Source organism: Asterias amurensis, chromosome 11 (genome assembly GCF_032118995.1).
Source record: "Asterias amurensis chromosome 11, ASM3211899v1".
Classification (NCBI taxonomy): domain Eukaryota; kingdom Metazoa; phylum Echinodermata; class Asteroidea; order Forcipulatida; family Asteriidae; genus Asterias; species Asterias amurensis.
In genome coordinates this window covers 16,401,702-16,417,292 of record NC_092658.1, presented here as the reverse complement: position 1 = coordinate 16,417,292, position 15,591 = coordinate 16,401,702, and the positions used below count along the sequence as shown (strand labels likewise).

General features: G+C 41.3%; 1 protein-coding gene across 1 annotated transcript; it reads right to left on the bottom strand.

Moving 5' to 3' along the window:
• Positions 1–750: 750 nt before the first annotated feature.
• Positions 751–13,898, bottom strand: LOC139944516 (amine sulfotransferase-like). The gene is made up of 7 exons (XM_071941556.1): positions 13,605–13,898; positions 10,715–10,882; positions 10,217–10,344; positions 8,573–8,804; positions 8,170–8,264; positions 5,348–5,531; positions 751–4,094 (listed from the first exon to the last, which is right to left on the bottom strand). The coding sequence occupies exons 1-7, from the start codon at positions 13,627–13,629 to the stop codon at positions 3,991–3,993; spliced, it is 936 nt and encodes a 311-aa protein (XP_071797657.1). The 5' UTR covers positions 13,630–13,898; the 3' UTR covers positions 751–3,990.
• Positions 13,899–15,591: the final 1,693 nt, after the last annotated feature.

Sequence of the window (15,591 nt, the reverse complement as noted above, 5' to 3'; positions counted from 1 at the left end):
ACGATTTTCCGTATTTGAGATTAATTGAATAGAATGTTGACGACTGATGAAAAAAGAAAGATTTCTCTCAAAATAGTTTCACTTGGTGGCAACAGTCTTAGTTGCAGTTCGCCCATGGGTTCACGTTAACGTCACCATTATCAGATTTTCGATGAAATATCATAACGGTGTTCTTACAGTGACATTTGTACTTGACAGTCACCCTGCATTGATATTGAACCCATGGCCTATTCGATATGCCTACATGTTGGTACCCATAGCCCATAACTACAGTGATATGTCAACACTCGCATTATAGCAACGGGAGCAATTAAGACGCCTTGAGAAACTTAAAGGCGGGCGCCACTGTTGGTAAATACTCAAAATAACTGTTAGCAGATAATTGGTAACAAGCAATGTAGGGGAGGCTGTATAAAACATTGTGAGAAACGGCTGGTAACGTGTTTTTGAGAAGAAGCAATTTCTCAGTAAAATATATTTGAACTGATTTCGAGACGTATACATGTGAGGTTTCTAAATCAAGCATCTGAAAAAGCACACAACTTCGTGACAATTAAGTGTTTTTTCTTCCTTTTTCATCTTGCAACTTTGACGACCAATTGAGTGATGGGGGTTTTTACTACTATTTTATGGACCTTTTGGGGTAGTTTCTCCATTTCGATGACATGGGCAAGATATGTTCACGAACGGGGGAGCGAATGTAAGTAGACACAGTAGATTATTTATTTATTTATTTATTTCAGGATCTTTATTTATTTCAGAATACAAATATAAGCTCAATGGCTGTTAAACATTATGAGCATTTGTCTTATACAAACAACACAAAACATTATCGATTATGTTTATCCAATAAAATATATGTATCAGTTTAAACTTGAAAGCTTATATACGGATTACACAAAAAATCCTGGTAAGAATGATTGACCCGCACCCCATGTCTAAGGAAGCCCAACCCGTGTCTTGATCAGCCTGACCCATCCCAGAAGCTGCTCAAACAAGGAGAATATGCGTTTGTTTGACCCATATCCGATTGGTCATTACACAGATTCTTTGTCATATTTTTGAACATGGGGCCAGGCACCAGTATGACATAGAGCCGACCGGGAATTTTAATAAAGTGAATGGTGAGCCAATTCTGCAAAAAAAAATGTTGTGATAAAATATATATATATATAAAGCCATTGGACCCTTTCGGTTCAGAAAAAAATAAAAAGTTCACAGATTTACAAATAACTTACAGGGTTTACAGAAGGCAATGGTGAAAGACTTCTCTTGAAATATTATTCCATGAAATGCTTTACTTTTTGAGAAAACAGCAAAACAATATAAATTCTCGTTAACGAGAATTACGAATTTATTTTAAACACATGTCATGACACGGCGAAACGCGCGGAAACAAGGGTGGGTTTTTCCGTTGTTTTCTCCCGACTCCGATGCCCGATTGAGCCTAAATTTTCACAGGTTTGTTATTTGATATAGAAGTTGTGGTTCACAAACTGTGGGCCTTGGACAACACTGTTTACCGAAAGGATCCAATGGCTTTAAAACGCAGCTCTATTTATATAACTGTTTGTATAACTTTTATAAACCAACAACTTCAAGTACATAAGAGACGAAGAGAAAACGGAATAGTACAACGACTTCGTAATATCAAATCAACTGGTTCCTCCAGGACCGGACCATCCCAACGTCCAAAGAGAGATGAGTATGACTTGCACGTAAAACGATACGAAAACACCAATATTGAACAAGAAATATATTACTCTTATTTCACCAATTTATGAGAACAAGAAATATTAAAAACGAATATTATATACAGGTCATCAGCTCACATAGAAAAGGCAATAGTTTTTTCACGCATGCTCCAAACTCAAATGGTTCAATAAGAATACTTTTCTTACAAACAGGGAAGAAAGTGAACGTTTCATATCCAACATATTCAGGGCAAATCTTTCCACAACTTAGAAAGTTGCCGTGGGAAAAGGCCTCGACAGTGTAGGATTGTGTCTGCCATGCAATACTGCCCGCTCCGGACACTTTTGCATATGCAATCGTGTCCAGGGCTATTCAAAAAACCGTCCGGCGGACATTGGGCGCGATTGGTCAATCTGCGCGATCAACCGATCGCGCCGCGCTATTGAAAGATCAAATTAAAATCAATTGGTCGCGCAGCAATCGGTCGATCGCGCAACAATCGGTCGATCGCGCAACATTTTTGCGCGATTTACCGATCGCGCTACGAGTATTTTTTCCCGTTATCAGCGAATCGCGCAGGAAAGGCTTTGCGCGATCGACCGATAGTGCAGGAAAAGTTTTGCGCGATCTACCGATCGTGCAGGAATGGGTTTGCGCGATCGACCGATCGTGCATGAATGGTTTCGCGCGTTCGACCAATCGTGCAGGTAAACTATTCCTTTGGGCGATTTCTCAAAGCAATACAATTCATTGCAGGACAAATTTCCAGAATCACCACAGTGATTTATATAGTGACGTCACACTACGATTGATTTGCATTTACAATCAATGCTACATCTTTGTGACATCGGCCCCTGAACATTAGCCGATCGCGCCAAACTTTTCCTGCACAATCGGCCGATCGGGCAAAACCATTCCTGCACAATCGGCCGATCGCTCATAACCATTCCTGCACAATCGGCCGATCGCGCAATTGATTTGCATTTACAATCAATGCTACATCTTTGTGACATCGGCCCCTGAACATTAGCCGATCGCGCCAAACTTTTCCTGCACAATCGGCCGATCGGGCAAAACCATTCCTGCACAATCGGCCGATCGCTCATAACCATTCCTGCACAATCGGCCGATCGCGCAATTGATTTGCATTTACAATCAATGCTACATCTTTGTGACATCGGCCCCTGAACATTAGCCGATCGCGCCAAACTTTTCCTGCACAATCGGCCGATCGGGCAAAACCATTCCTGCACAATCGGCCGATCGCTCATAACCATTCCTGCACAATCGGCCGATCGCGCAAAATCATTCCTGCACAATCGGCCGATCGCGCCGAGCCATTCCCGCACGATCGGTTGATCGCGCATGTTCGTTGCCGAATGTTGCGCGATCGACCGATTGTTGCGCGATCGACCGATTGTTGCGCGATCGACCGATTGTTGCGCGATCGACCGATTGCTGCGCGACCAACCGATCGCGCAAATTGACCGATCGCGCCCAACACATATAGGGGGCCTACGTGATTGTACACGTATGTGCGCGCTCAGCGAGCGTGCATGAACTGAACCTACGTATGCATGAATATTCACGGTGACTGCAGCGATTACCCACACCCAACGGCCGACACAACTGCATATGCAAATGTGTCCGGGCGGACACAATTGCATTATGCAGCAGCGTCCGGGTGGACACGATTGCAAATGCAAACCGCCTGGCGGACATTATTGCGTATGCATTGTCCTCCGGGTAGTTTTGCATAGAGAACAATCCATATAATTGCATGCGACAAAGTCATTGAATGGGACAGCGCCACCATTGGTATCTTTCACAAATTACAAAATGTGACCAATACAGCATAATTATGAAAGTTTAAAGGCTCTGGACACATGTGTACTCATAAAGTAATTGTTCGGATAAAAACGTCCTTGGTAAAACAAGCAATGGAGATCTGTGTAATAGTATAAAATAATGTGAAAACGGCTTCTTCTGAAGTAATTAACGTGGTTTTCGAGAAAGAAGTAATTTTCCACTACAATAATTTAGTTTGATTTCGAGACCTAGATTTTGAGATCCCGAATTCAAGCATCTGAAAGCACATAACTTCGGGTGACAAGGGTGTGTTTCCATTATTAATCAAATTGACACAGGTTTGTTATACGCATAAAAAGTATAATTCTTTATCTGAATCTAGAATCATGTTATAATTAAATCTAAGTCCAATTAATACTATTAAATGTATCCAAATTACAACTATTTGTGTGTGGTGAGTGTGGTGATATTAGAACGATTCGGAGATCAGCTAAATGAAAGACCGGTCCCGTCAAAATACTCCTTGCATAGTGTTTCTAAAGCATCGCATTGAGATTTCGACAGCTCCCCCTTCCATCCACCAACGGTACCTATAGATGAAACAAAAACCAGTTTAAAACATAACCAAATATAATATGGAGGCACAATGGGGAATTGTGGGACTCTACCTCTAGGTGGCAGCAGACTTGCTCAATTTCATAGAGATGCTTAAGCAGAAAATATTGCTGAAGAATTTCCCGCTCAGCAAAATTACGCAGGATACAGTCACTCACAAGGTATTTTGGGTGTCCTTATTCTGGTAACCTTACATTTAGTTGTGTTTAGCTCCTTTTTGTGCTCAAGCAGAACTATGAAAATGGGCCTATGAGTGTAAGAACAATGTACATTTTACCCCATATTTGCGCTAACAGAACATTACCTTAAAGGCAGGGGACACTTGTGGTAATTGTCAAAGACTAGCCTTCACAGTTGGTGTATCTCAACATATGCATAAAATAACTAACCTGTGAAAATTTGAGCTCAGTCGGTCATCAAAGTTGCGAGATAATAATGAAAGAAAAAACACCCTTGTCACACGAAGTTGTGTGCGTTTAGTCGATTTCAAGACCTCAAGTTGTAAATCTTTCTCGAAAACTGTGGCACTTCAGAGGGAGCCGTTTCTCACAATGCTGTATCAACCTCCCCTATTACTCGTCACCAAGAAACGTTTTATGCCAATAATTATTTTGAGTAATTACCAATAGTGGGCACTGCCTTTAACAAAAATTCTCTTTTTTGTTTCAAAAATTCGGTTCAAAATTCCTTACTGCAACTTAAGCAAACCACCAGTGCGCGGAATTTTCAATACAAAAAACAACCTGAAAAACGTACTTTTGTTGTTTTAACGATAACTCTTCAACCCAATGCCCTGCTAATTGTCCAGCGAGGTTAACAGAAGCTTTCAATGCTAACACATTTGCAATACTGTACATTTTGGCATATTTGTATGCAAGTTATAATTCGCTCATTATAATTCATGAAGTAATCTCATTTGCATAGTTCCCCGAAGCCTTCACCACACGACCCTCAAAACGTAAGTGGCACTATATTTTAAAAACACTGGACACTATTGGTTACTGTCAAAGACAAGACAATACAAAATAAGTATGTTTGTGGCAAAGAAATAGTACCGTATGCTTGTCCGCCATTTTAAAAACCCACCTCAGAAGTATGTTCGAGTGATAGTGCAAAAATGTTCGCCAACAGTGTCAGCACAAACTTGTTCCACTTCAAATTGTTGGTGAACATGCGCAACTGTTGGCAACGTTTGCGTGTGTTTCAAGTTATAGGTAAGGTAACTGACCTTTTCTCATGAACGATTGACCTTCATTGATATCCATGGTCGCTTTGAGAAGGGTGTCCGGATTGGTCATGGGGTTCTTCTTCATGTTCTCGAAGGTGCAGTGATCGGTGATGGCGTCTAGGATTTCATCGGAGAAGGATTTCTCAAGAAACTCGCTGATTCGTTTTACCGTCCCGCGAAGATCCTACAATCAGAAGAGGTTTCAAAATCAACATATTATAAACTGTATGCAGGAACAGTACTTAGCGAGTGAACGCTGAATAAATATCCTATCAGTCTCTGCTAATACAAAGTTATCCAGGACAATGATTATCTGGCTACTGAAGTCTGGGTTTTGAGGGACAACTGACGAGCATTCAAATCTCTCCGTAGATTGTCGAGTAAAATAGTTTTGTGGCGGCTACGACGGCCATGTCCCGATCTAACTACATCCGGATTTGTGCGCTTTATAAGTTTCCATTATTAAGCGGTTAAGTGGGGATGTTGGGCGCGATCGGTCAATCTGCGCGATCAACCGATCGCGCTGCGCTATCGACCGATCGCGCTGCGCTATTGAAATATCTATTGGTCGCGCAGCAATCGGTCGATCGCGCAGCAATCGGTCGATCGCGCATCAATCGGTCGATCGCGCAACAATCGGTCGATCGCGCAACATTCGGCAACGAACATGCGCGATCAACCGATCGTGCGGGAATGGCTCGGCGCGATCGGCCGATTGTGCAGGAATGATTTTGCGCGATCGGCCGATTGTGCAGGAATGGTTATGAGCGATCGGCCGATTGTGCAGGAATGGTTTTGCGCGATCGGCCGATTGTGCATGAATGGTTTTGCGCGATCGGCCGATCGTGCAGGAATTGTTTGGCGCGATCGGCTGATGTTCAGGGGCCGAATTCACAAAGATGTAACATTGATTGTAACTGCAAATCAATCGTAGTGTGACGTCACTGTATAAATCACTATGGTGATACTGAAAATTTGTCCTGCTATGAATTTTCTTGCTTTGGGAAATCGCCCCAAGGAATAGTTTACCTGCATTATCGGTCGAACGCGCGAAACCATTCCTGCACGATCAGTCGATCGCGCAAACCCATTCCTGCACGATCGGTAGATCGCGCAAAACTTTTCCTGCACGATCGGTTGATCGCGCAAAACTTTTCCTGCACTATCGGTCGATCGCGCAAACCCATTCCTGCACGATCAGTCGATCGCGCAAACCCATTCCTGCACGATCGGTAGATCGCGCAAAACTTTTCCTGCACGATCGGTTGATCGCGCAAAACTTTTCCTGCACTATCGGTCGATCGCGCAAACCCATTCCTGCACGATCGGTAGATCGCGCAAAGCCTTTCCTGCGCGATCCGCTGATAACGGGAAAAAATACTCGTAGCGCAATCGGTCAATCGCGCAAAGATGTCATTGTGCGATCGACCGATTGTTGCGCGATCGACCGATTGTTGCGCGATCGACCGATTGCTGCGCGACCAATTGATCTTAATTTGATCGTTCAATAGCACAGCGCGATCGGTTGATCGCGCAGATTGACCGATCGCGCCCAACAGGGATTCGAAACACATGTCTCAGCATGCACCACACGTTTCCGGCTTCACTGAACTACTTATGAGTCAAGAAAAGCATCCTAATGAAAACAGATCAGACCAACTTCAGACGGGGCGAAAACACGGATTGAAAATGTGCACGGCTCCGGTGTCGCGTGCAATTATGTCCTATGCAATACTATCCGGATGACATTTTAGCATATGCAATAACGTCTGCCGGACGGTTTTGCATATGCAATCGTGTCCACCCGGACGATTCTGCATCCGCCCGGACACATTTGCATATGTTGTTATGTCCGCCACCGTGAAAAACCGTCCTTGCAGTAAATTAAACGCCATTGGTCGACGGAACACGTTCGCCATTTGTTTAACAAGCTACGTGCATGTCATGAATGACATGAAAAATGTTCGGCCGTTGGTTTGGTTGGATGTTCGCTGCAATCTCAATACGTGAATATTCTTGCTGCATATACGTGTTCAGTGCATGCACGCTCGCTTACGCGCGCACATACATGTACAGCTGGTTATGAACATGTCACCACCGGACGGTTTTGTATAGCCCCGGACACGATTGCATTATGCAAAGGTGTCCGGAGCGGACAGTATTGCATGGCGGACACAATTGCATCTGACACCGGTCTGGGCTCGAACCGGGGTCCACAGAGGTGAAAGGCAGGGCGGGAAACCACAAGCCAACCTGGCTTCCAAACCTGACTAAATCTACAGTCGAAAATTATCATCAGTACGCATCTGATGTCCATTTAAAGGCACTTTTCACCTCCCTTAATTGCCAAAGGCCAGTTTGCTCACGTGGTGTTTATCCCAAGATATGCATAAATAACAAAAACTAGTCTGTGAAATTTAGACTCCTGGTCATCAAGTTAAAACAAGAATAATGAAACAAAAAACATTGCTGCTCATATTGTGTGCTTTCAGATGCCTAATAAAAGGTTTCAGACCCGAGGTCTTTTATTCCTTTGAGTGAGAAATTACATCTTTCTCAAAAAACTACGTCAGCACAAGCATTGTATCGCAAAGTTTTCTACAATCAACAGCTTTCCTTTGTTCGTTACTAAGTAAGTTTTCAGGCTAACATTGATTTTGGTTATTACCATTAGTGAAAGCTAGTATTCCTGAGTGATTGTATGATTTGTTTTGTATCAGAAATCACATTCACGCACAGCACAAAAACCCCCACCACCGTAACAAGTTATTGAACAAAATCAAGAAAACAATCCTTCTATCACAAAGTTCCATTATACTTGCCTTCTTCATGTCTTCAAACCGAATAAATAAGACATGGTCTTCGTTTCGTCTCTGCCAAAAGTACAGATAGTGCTCCCACCACTTGCCGTAAGGAACTAAGATGTTGAGAACAAAATTGTCAGATAATGTAACGTGCGTCTTTGTATCACATCACGAGATTGGTTCCCGACCAATAATAGTTCACAACCAGCATGTTACCTTGGTATAACAAACTTACTTATACCATCCACACACTTCTCAATTGTGCCGTAAAGGTCAATATTGTTCCCGGGAAGAAAGCTGACTCAAAATGTGATTTAAAAGCCGGTTGAGCCTCAAAATATGTGCCTAAACAACTCAAATGAATATAATAAATCAAAAGCCTGCTCATCAAATCCAAGGTTAGTAAACTAATTATACTTACTTGTACCATCCATACACTTCTCGAATGTGATATCAAGATCAATATTCTTCCTCGGACTAAGCATTTTGCCGAACTTGAAAAAGGACACAATCATGTCTTTGGGATTCCTGATGACGTAGATAATCTTGGCCTTCTTCTCCCACACTTGAGGAGGCAAGAGTTGACCCGGGAGGTGGGACTTGATAAGACGAGGTGAATTCATCAGCTCTATTATTTTATGTGTTTTGGGACTCTGGAAATAATCAAATCAAATAAATAAACTTCTATAAAAAAAAAAAACTAGGCCTACGCACAATCATATCAGCGGTGGTGACAACGGACTTGAGATATAACATAACATAACAATCAAAATTCCATCGAGATCATAGCGCACTACCCAGTAGGCTCCACCCACGACGCACGTGTGAGCAAGAACACGTGGGGCTCTCTAATACCTTTCTGCACAACTCTGCCGCGCGCGCCAAGTTAGCACACGCAGTCGGACAGTAGTATGAGAGGCGTATATGACCTCCTTTTTGAGAGGTGGATCATGATCCACAGGTCTTGTGGATCATGGCTCGTTTGGGTCGTTGTAAGTATAAGAGGTTGCCTAGATGGGGGTGTGACGAAGACCCCCCCCCCTCTTTTTTACCAGCACAGACAGCAAGCGGTCAGGTCAAAGTGTAGGACATCACAGTTAGACAATAAATTGTTGAGTATTAAGAACTATTTTTTAATTAAGATCATTATAATCGAATTATATATTTTCAGACCCAAAGAACTAGTGTAAATATCACCCCTCAGTAGTCAAGAGTTAACAAACCCAGTAGTTAGGTTGTCGTCTGCTGCGTTTTCTGATCATGTTCGAACATGAGGAGGAATTTCAAGAAGACGATAGTGATCTATCAACAGACGGAAGTGCTTATGAACATGAAGAGGAAGAGAGCGGGAGACGTCCAACGAAAATACTGAATGTTTCGATAAAGAATGCTAAACTTATGTTTAAATGATACACCCCAAGATTGTATTGTTTGATTTGGTAATAATACAAAACAGTATTATCAACGGAAATTTGTTAAAGCATATAATAACCTATCAACTGTAAACACTATGAGGATTTTAATAAGTGAACTCGCCACACATAAAAAATAAAAAAATAAAAAAAAAAGAATAATAAAATGAGTCAATACATAATGAATTAATTCAGTATCTCTAATTAAATAAATTAATAAATAAAATATAAAAATAAAAACACAAAAAAAACACCAAGAAAACAGATTTACTATTAATGTCGACAGGGGGTCTTCGCTATGTTTAATTGTTTCAAGTATTGTGGAGGTTTTAAGTAGATGTTATTGTTAATGGAGTGACCGCTTGCTGTCTGTGCTGGTAAAAAAGAGGGGGGGGGGGGTCTTCGTCACACCCCCATCTAGGCAACCTCTTATACTTACAACGACCCAAACGAGCCATGATCCACAATACCTGTGGATCATGATCCACCTCTCAAAAAGGAGGTCATATACGCCTCTCAAACTACTTCGGACCTTGTCGGACCTTCGTTGCGTTCCGATTGGTCATTACGCAATGGGGCGGAGCTTAGTGGATGGATAGAGTAACATTCCCCAAGCAATAATTGATTGTAACTAAGTACTATTATAAACTCACATTTTCAATATCAATGCCGAAGCTCATTTCCAGAAATGGCACCCTTATCATCGTATGGAGTTGGTTTACTCGCTCTATATCACCGTCATGTAGAACAGCAGAAACAATCTCTTGCGTCCACGTCGTTCCTTTTAACAAAATAAAACGGTACCAGTCACACGCTTTGTACAATAAAACTGAGCTCGTGCTTTTTAGCTTTTAAGACTGCCCCATACACTTCTCGGCACAAAATGTTGGACGAGCCAACTTGGCTTACCATATGAACACTGCCCGATCAGGGCCCAATTTCATTAAGCTGTTAACCGGTAATTTTTTGTGTGCTTAGTGTAGCAGAAAAATGTGCTTACAAATTACAGTGTAGGACACCCCGATTTTTCAAGCAAGCAGACAAATTCTCGACCTGCATGCACGTTCACCATGCATTCGCATTATAACGTCACTCGTGTGCTTACCATAGCTCTATGAAATCTGCTAAATGGCTTGAGTGTGCATTCCTACCTGTTTTAGGAAATGATACGACGAAGACATCGTCCTCTCTGATATGCAGCGTCTTCAAATCCTCCATAGTACTTTTCAAAATGTCTGTGTGCAGGTAAACATTCTCGTACTCATACGAGTCAAACTCGTTATTATCTGGTTTCATTGGCATTGAAACTACCTCAGTTACTATAACAACGACAAAGTAAAAACAAGTTATCACAAACATCAAAATGGGATTTTTTAAACACAAATTGATTCACAGTGTCCATGAAACGCATAGGATTAAAGGGTGTATATATGCACTTTTTGTAGGACAAAAACACAATGTCCACAGATTTACACTAAACGTACACTAAACGTAGTTTGAAGATAACGATAGTTGAAAGCTTCCCTGAAAATACTACGTGCTGAGGTGCTGTAGTTTGTGGGAAACTAGTAAAACTATGTCATGAAAATAATTTTGATCTCATAAGACCAAAATTATTTTAAGCATTGACAAACGTTTTTTCATTACATTGTGTTACTCATTTCTTAAAAACTACAGCACCTCAGTAAGTAATATTTGAAGGGAAGCTTTCCACTATTATTATCTTAAAACCCTGTAAGTTTAATGTAAATCTATGGACGTTTTGAAAAAGTACCCAAACCCTTTGATAGGAAGGGTTCAATGCGCCCTAAACGTCTTGGTTGCAGAACTTAACCCGTCTTCACTCCAAAGATTAATCCTAAGTTGTGAAGAGTTTGGTGAAATCGACGTCTGGGGTGGATTTCACAAAGGTAGTCCTAACAATGCTAAGAGATAGGACTGGTCCTAAGTTACGACCAGTAACTCATCCTAACTTAGGACTGGTCCTATCTCATAGCATTGCCTAGGACTAGTCCTAAGTTAGGACCACCTTTGTGAAATCCACCCCTGGACACATTTTAAAACAAAGCCTGTTAAAACGAAAAGGACCATCTATAACAGACCACTCAACGTTTGGGCTCAAGAAAGAGAGAGGGTATCAAAATGAGAGGACTAACTGTTATGGAAACATAACTGAGATGAGTAAAGGTAGCTGTTTAGATTGGTCAATCAGACCATGATCAGACTGTGTAGGTCTACTAAAACAAACGCAGTAGTCCCCAGCAAGTTTTACAGGAAGTCTCATGACTAAACCTACAATCAGGGATGTGCATAAAAGTCTCGTCGTATTCGAACTTCGTAATCGGTTTAAGTGCGCAAAATTTCCTTCGGGTTAGAGCATGGTACCCATGGGACACACAGTGCATACCACAATTAATTACAAGAGAAAACGGAACGTCACGGTCTCATTCATATTTTGTATGACCTCGAAGTATGCTATGTCAGAGAGTTTGGGACCCCGGGGTTGTTGACTTACAACTTGTGTTATTGTGGATGACTTAGACGTCGAAGAAAGTGTCATTATTTGCAGGTCAATTTTAAAATATTACACCCGTGTAGGGGTGTATTTATTAGAAGCTTGCAAAAAACAGCCAGACAGACAATAGAAAAAAACAAAAAACAGACATGCAAACAAGCACAGATGATCATAAGATATGACACCCTGACACAATTTAGAGGGTATTGCATCATAACATGATCATCCATAGGAAGTTTCTTGTTTTCTTAAAACATGCATTGATTATAAAAAGGATAATTCGTCAAAAATGAATAAGTATGATTGCATCATACCACCATACCATGATTAATGCACTATCAAACTAGTTTAAAACTATCTTTAAATGGCCCACTTTGATTATAACTAGACCCATTCCTCAACATTAAAAAATGATACTATTTTGTCATGTAAGGCTTATCATAATGAACGATTGGCTTTGGATAATAAAGAAAAATGCATGAGAAAAAGACAAAAGATTTCCTATAAATTTATATTATTCAACAAAAACGCACAATTATGTAAAGTTGCTATATATTTAAAACCATCGTCGTTATTTATAAATTTGCATATTATGCACATCATTCAAAGCACAGTAGGCCAGCATTTACATAAAATTACCATTAAACAATGTGCCATTCTGACCCACCACTACGCCATTGACATACACTATAAGGGCGTTGGATTTTACTTTTCAAATCGAACTCATTGAGATACAAAATTGAGTTACCTTACAAACACCAACCAACAACACCATACCATTCCCATTTACACTTTATATTATAGACACACCAATACGTCATTGTATTAATTTTTTTTGTTTTACCCATACACCGATGTGTGTTAGCACTGTATACTCAGTACTTTCCCGAGTCCTGTGAACAAAATATCACAGGGATGTTACTCGGGTGGGGAAAAAAATAAATAATATTCTTTATCCCCGATGCAAACTTAACATCTATTAAATACGTCATTGACCTACAAACAAGTTTACTCGATTATTCACTGACCATTCAAAATATCATCACTAATCCCAATGAACCAAATAAGTTTTAAATATGAAGTAGCTTTTACCATTCACATACCATATGGACACACCACGACAAGTGTACTCCTTCAAATTACTGACCACTTGCAAATAATTATAAGCAACGTTAAACACCATTGAACCAACCATGGAGTAATCTCCATGAACCAACCACACACCCATTAAAAATCACTTAAGTACCATTCATTTACCAATTGGACATACCAAAAACACCAAAGACCTACATTATTGGTTTATACAATAAAAACCACAATAACAACAATCCAATTTCATTATAACGTTACGCTACAAGTTTATTCTTGTAGTACAATCTGCCGTAGATGAAAACACCATTGGTCACAGTGATAAAACATTTATTCAGTACAATACTATTAGGCCTACCATAGTTACACCACTGAGCGTTTGGTAAAACTGTACTACAAATTGAACATCGTATTTTCTTTTTACGCCGGGTACTTACTCTGCTTCACATATTCTGGATCCATGTCTACGTTCTGAGGTCAACCCAACTTGTCCCTGGTTTGTTGGCTCATTTGAGTTCATATACGGGCGCATTGTGTGCCCATTCACGGCGTGTCAGTAAAAAGTACATGGTTCAGAGTTATTTGCACGAACCACAACCCCACCCAGCGAGGCACTATCATAAAGCAGTATGTGGGGTTAAAGTTTGTTTTTCTATTGTAATGTCAAAGCCCGAGTTTTTGCCAACCGACATGTAGCATACTATTTGTGTTCACACAAAATAGGGTTACTGCTGCTGTAACTATTGTAGTCGCTCAAAAATTTTGCATGCACAGCAATCCCGAATTGCACGACTAAAGTCAAATTGTGTAGTAGTTTGTTTGTGCATTATAAAATCAACGGGCTGGTTTGTTTTAGTTCCGACATGGTTCCGACGCGTTTATTTGGGGGGGGGGGGGTCTCGTGCAAAGAACCCTGTACGTTGTGATTGAACAAAAGATGCGCATTCAAAACTTTAATTATAATAATGAGAGCAATAATACTATTTGAATAGTATCACCAATGCTCCAAAAGCAATTAATTTCATCTCAACACACCAACTAGTTTGTTTTTAAATATTGTAATGTTGTTTCTAAATTCAACTCTTATCACTTCACAAGTCATTTTGTAGGCTTTCCAACTGCCAAAGTGAAACATAGGAACTCTGGCCAGTATAGTAATGTTGGGCGCGATCGGTCAATCTGCGCGATCAACCGATCGCGCTGCGCTATTGAACGATCAAATTAAGATCAATTGGTCGCGCAGCAATCGGTCGATCGCGCAACAATCGGCCGATCGCGCAACAATCGATCGATCGCGCAACAATCGGTCGATCGCGCAACATTCGGCAACGAACATGCGCGATCAACCGATCGTGCGGGAATGGCTCGGCGCGATCGGCCGATTGTGCAGGAATGATTTTGCGCGATCGGCCGATTGTGCAGGAATGGTTATGAGTGATCGGCCGATTGTGCAGGAATGGTTTTGCGCGATCGGCCGATTGTGCAGGAATTGTTTGGCGCGATCGGCTGATGTTCAGGGGCCGAATTCACAAAGATGTAACATTGATTGTAACTGCAAATCAAACGTAGTGTGACGTCACTATATAAATCACTATGGTGATACTGAAAATTTGTCCTGCTATGAATTTTATTGCTTTGAGAAATCGCCCTAAGAAATAGTTTACCTGCACGATCGGTCGAACGCGCGAAACCATTCCTGCACGATCGGTCGATCGCGCAAACCCATTCCTGCACGATCGGTAGATCGCGCAAAACTTTTCCTGCACGATCGGTTGATCGCGCAAACTTTTCCTGCACTATCGGTCGATCGCGCAAACCCATTCCTGCACGATCGGTAGATCGCGCAAAGCCTTTCCTGCGCGATCCGCTGATAACGGGAAAAATACTCGTAGCGCAATCGATCAATCGCGCAAAGATGTCATTGCGCGATCGACCGATTGTTGCGCGAGCGACCGATTGTTGCGCGATCGACCGATTGCTGCGCGACCAATTGATCTTAATTTGATCGTTCAATAGCGCAGCGCGATCGGTTGATCGCGCAGATTGACCGATCGCGCCCAACATATACAAATTAAAAACGGTGAACATTTAGGCTTGATCGATCATTAATTTGAGTCACAAGAAAATAGAGGGGAGAAAATTAAACCATTTTCCACTATTTTGGAACATCAAGTTTCGGTTTTGGAACATCAAGTTTTGGTTTCTCGCAGAACCCCCCCCCCCAATCATTTCAAGTTGAGTAATGATCCTTTTCTGCCTTCATGTAGGTATCGTTGGTGGCTGGAAGACAAGCCTATCTAAAGCTCAAAGTAAAGCTTTGCACTGGATGATGTGTGCAGAGAGAAGCTTAAAGGAACTGGACTTTCGTTCGATGACATTTAAAAGGATCTTTTCGGGTTTTTAAAACATCAGATAAAATTTGAT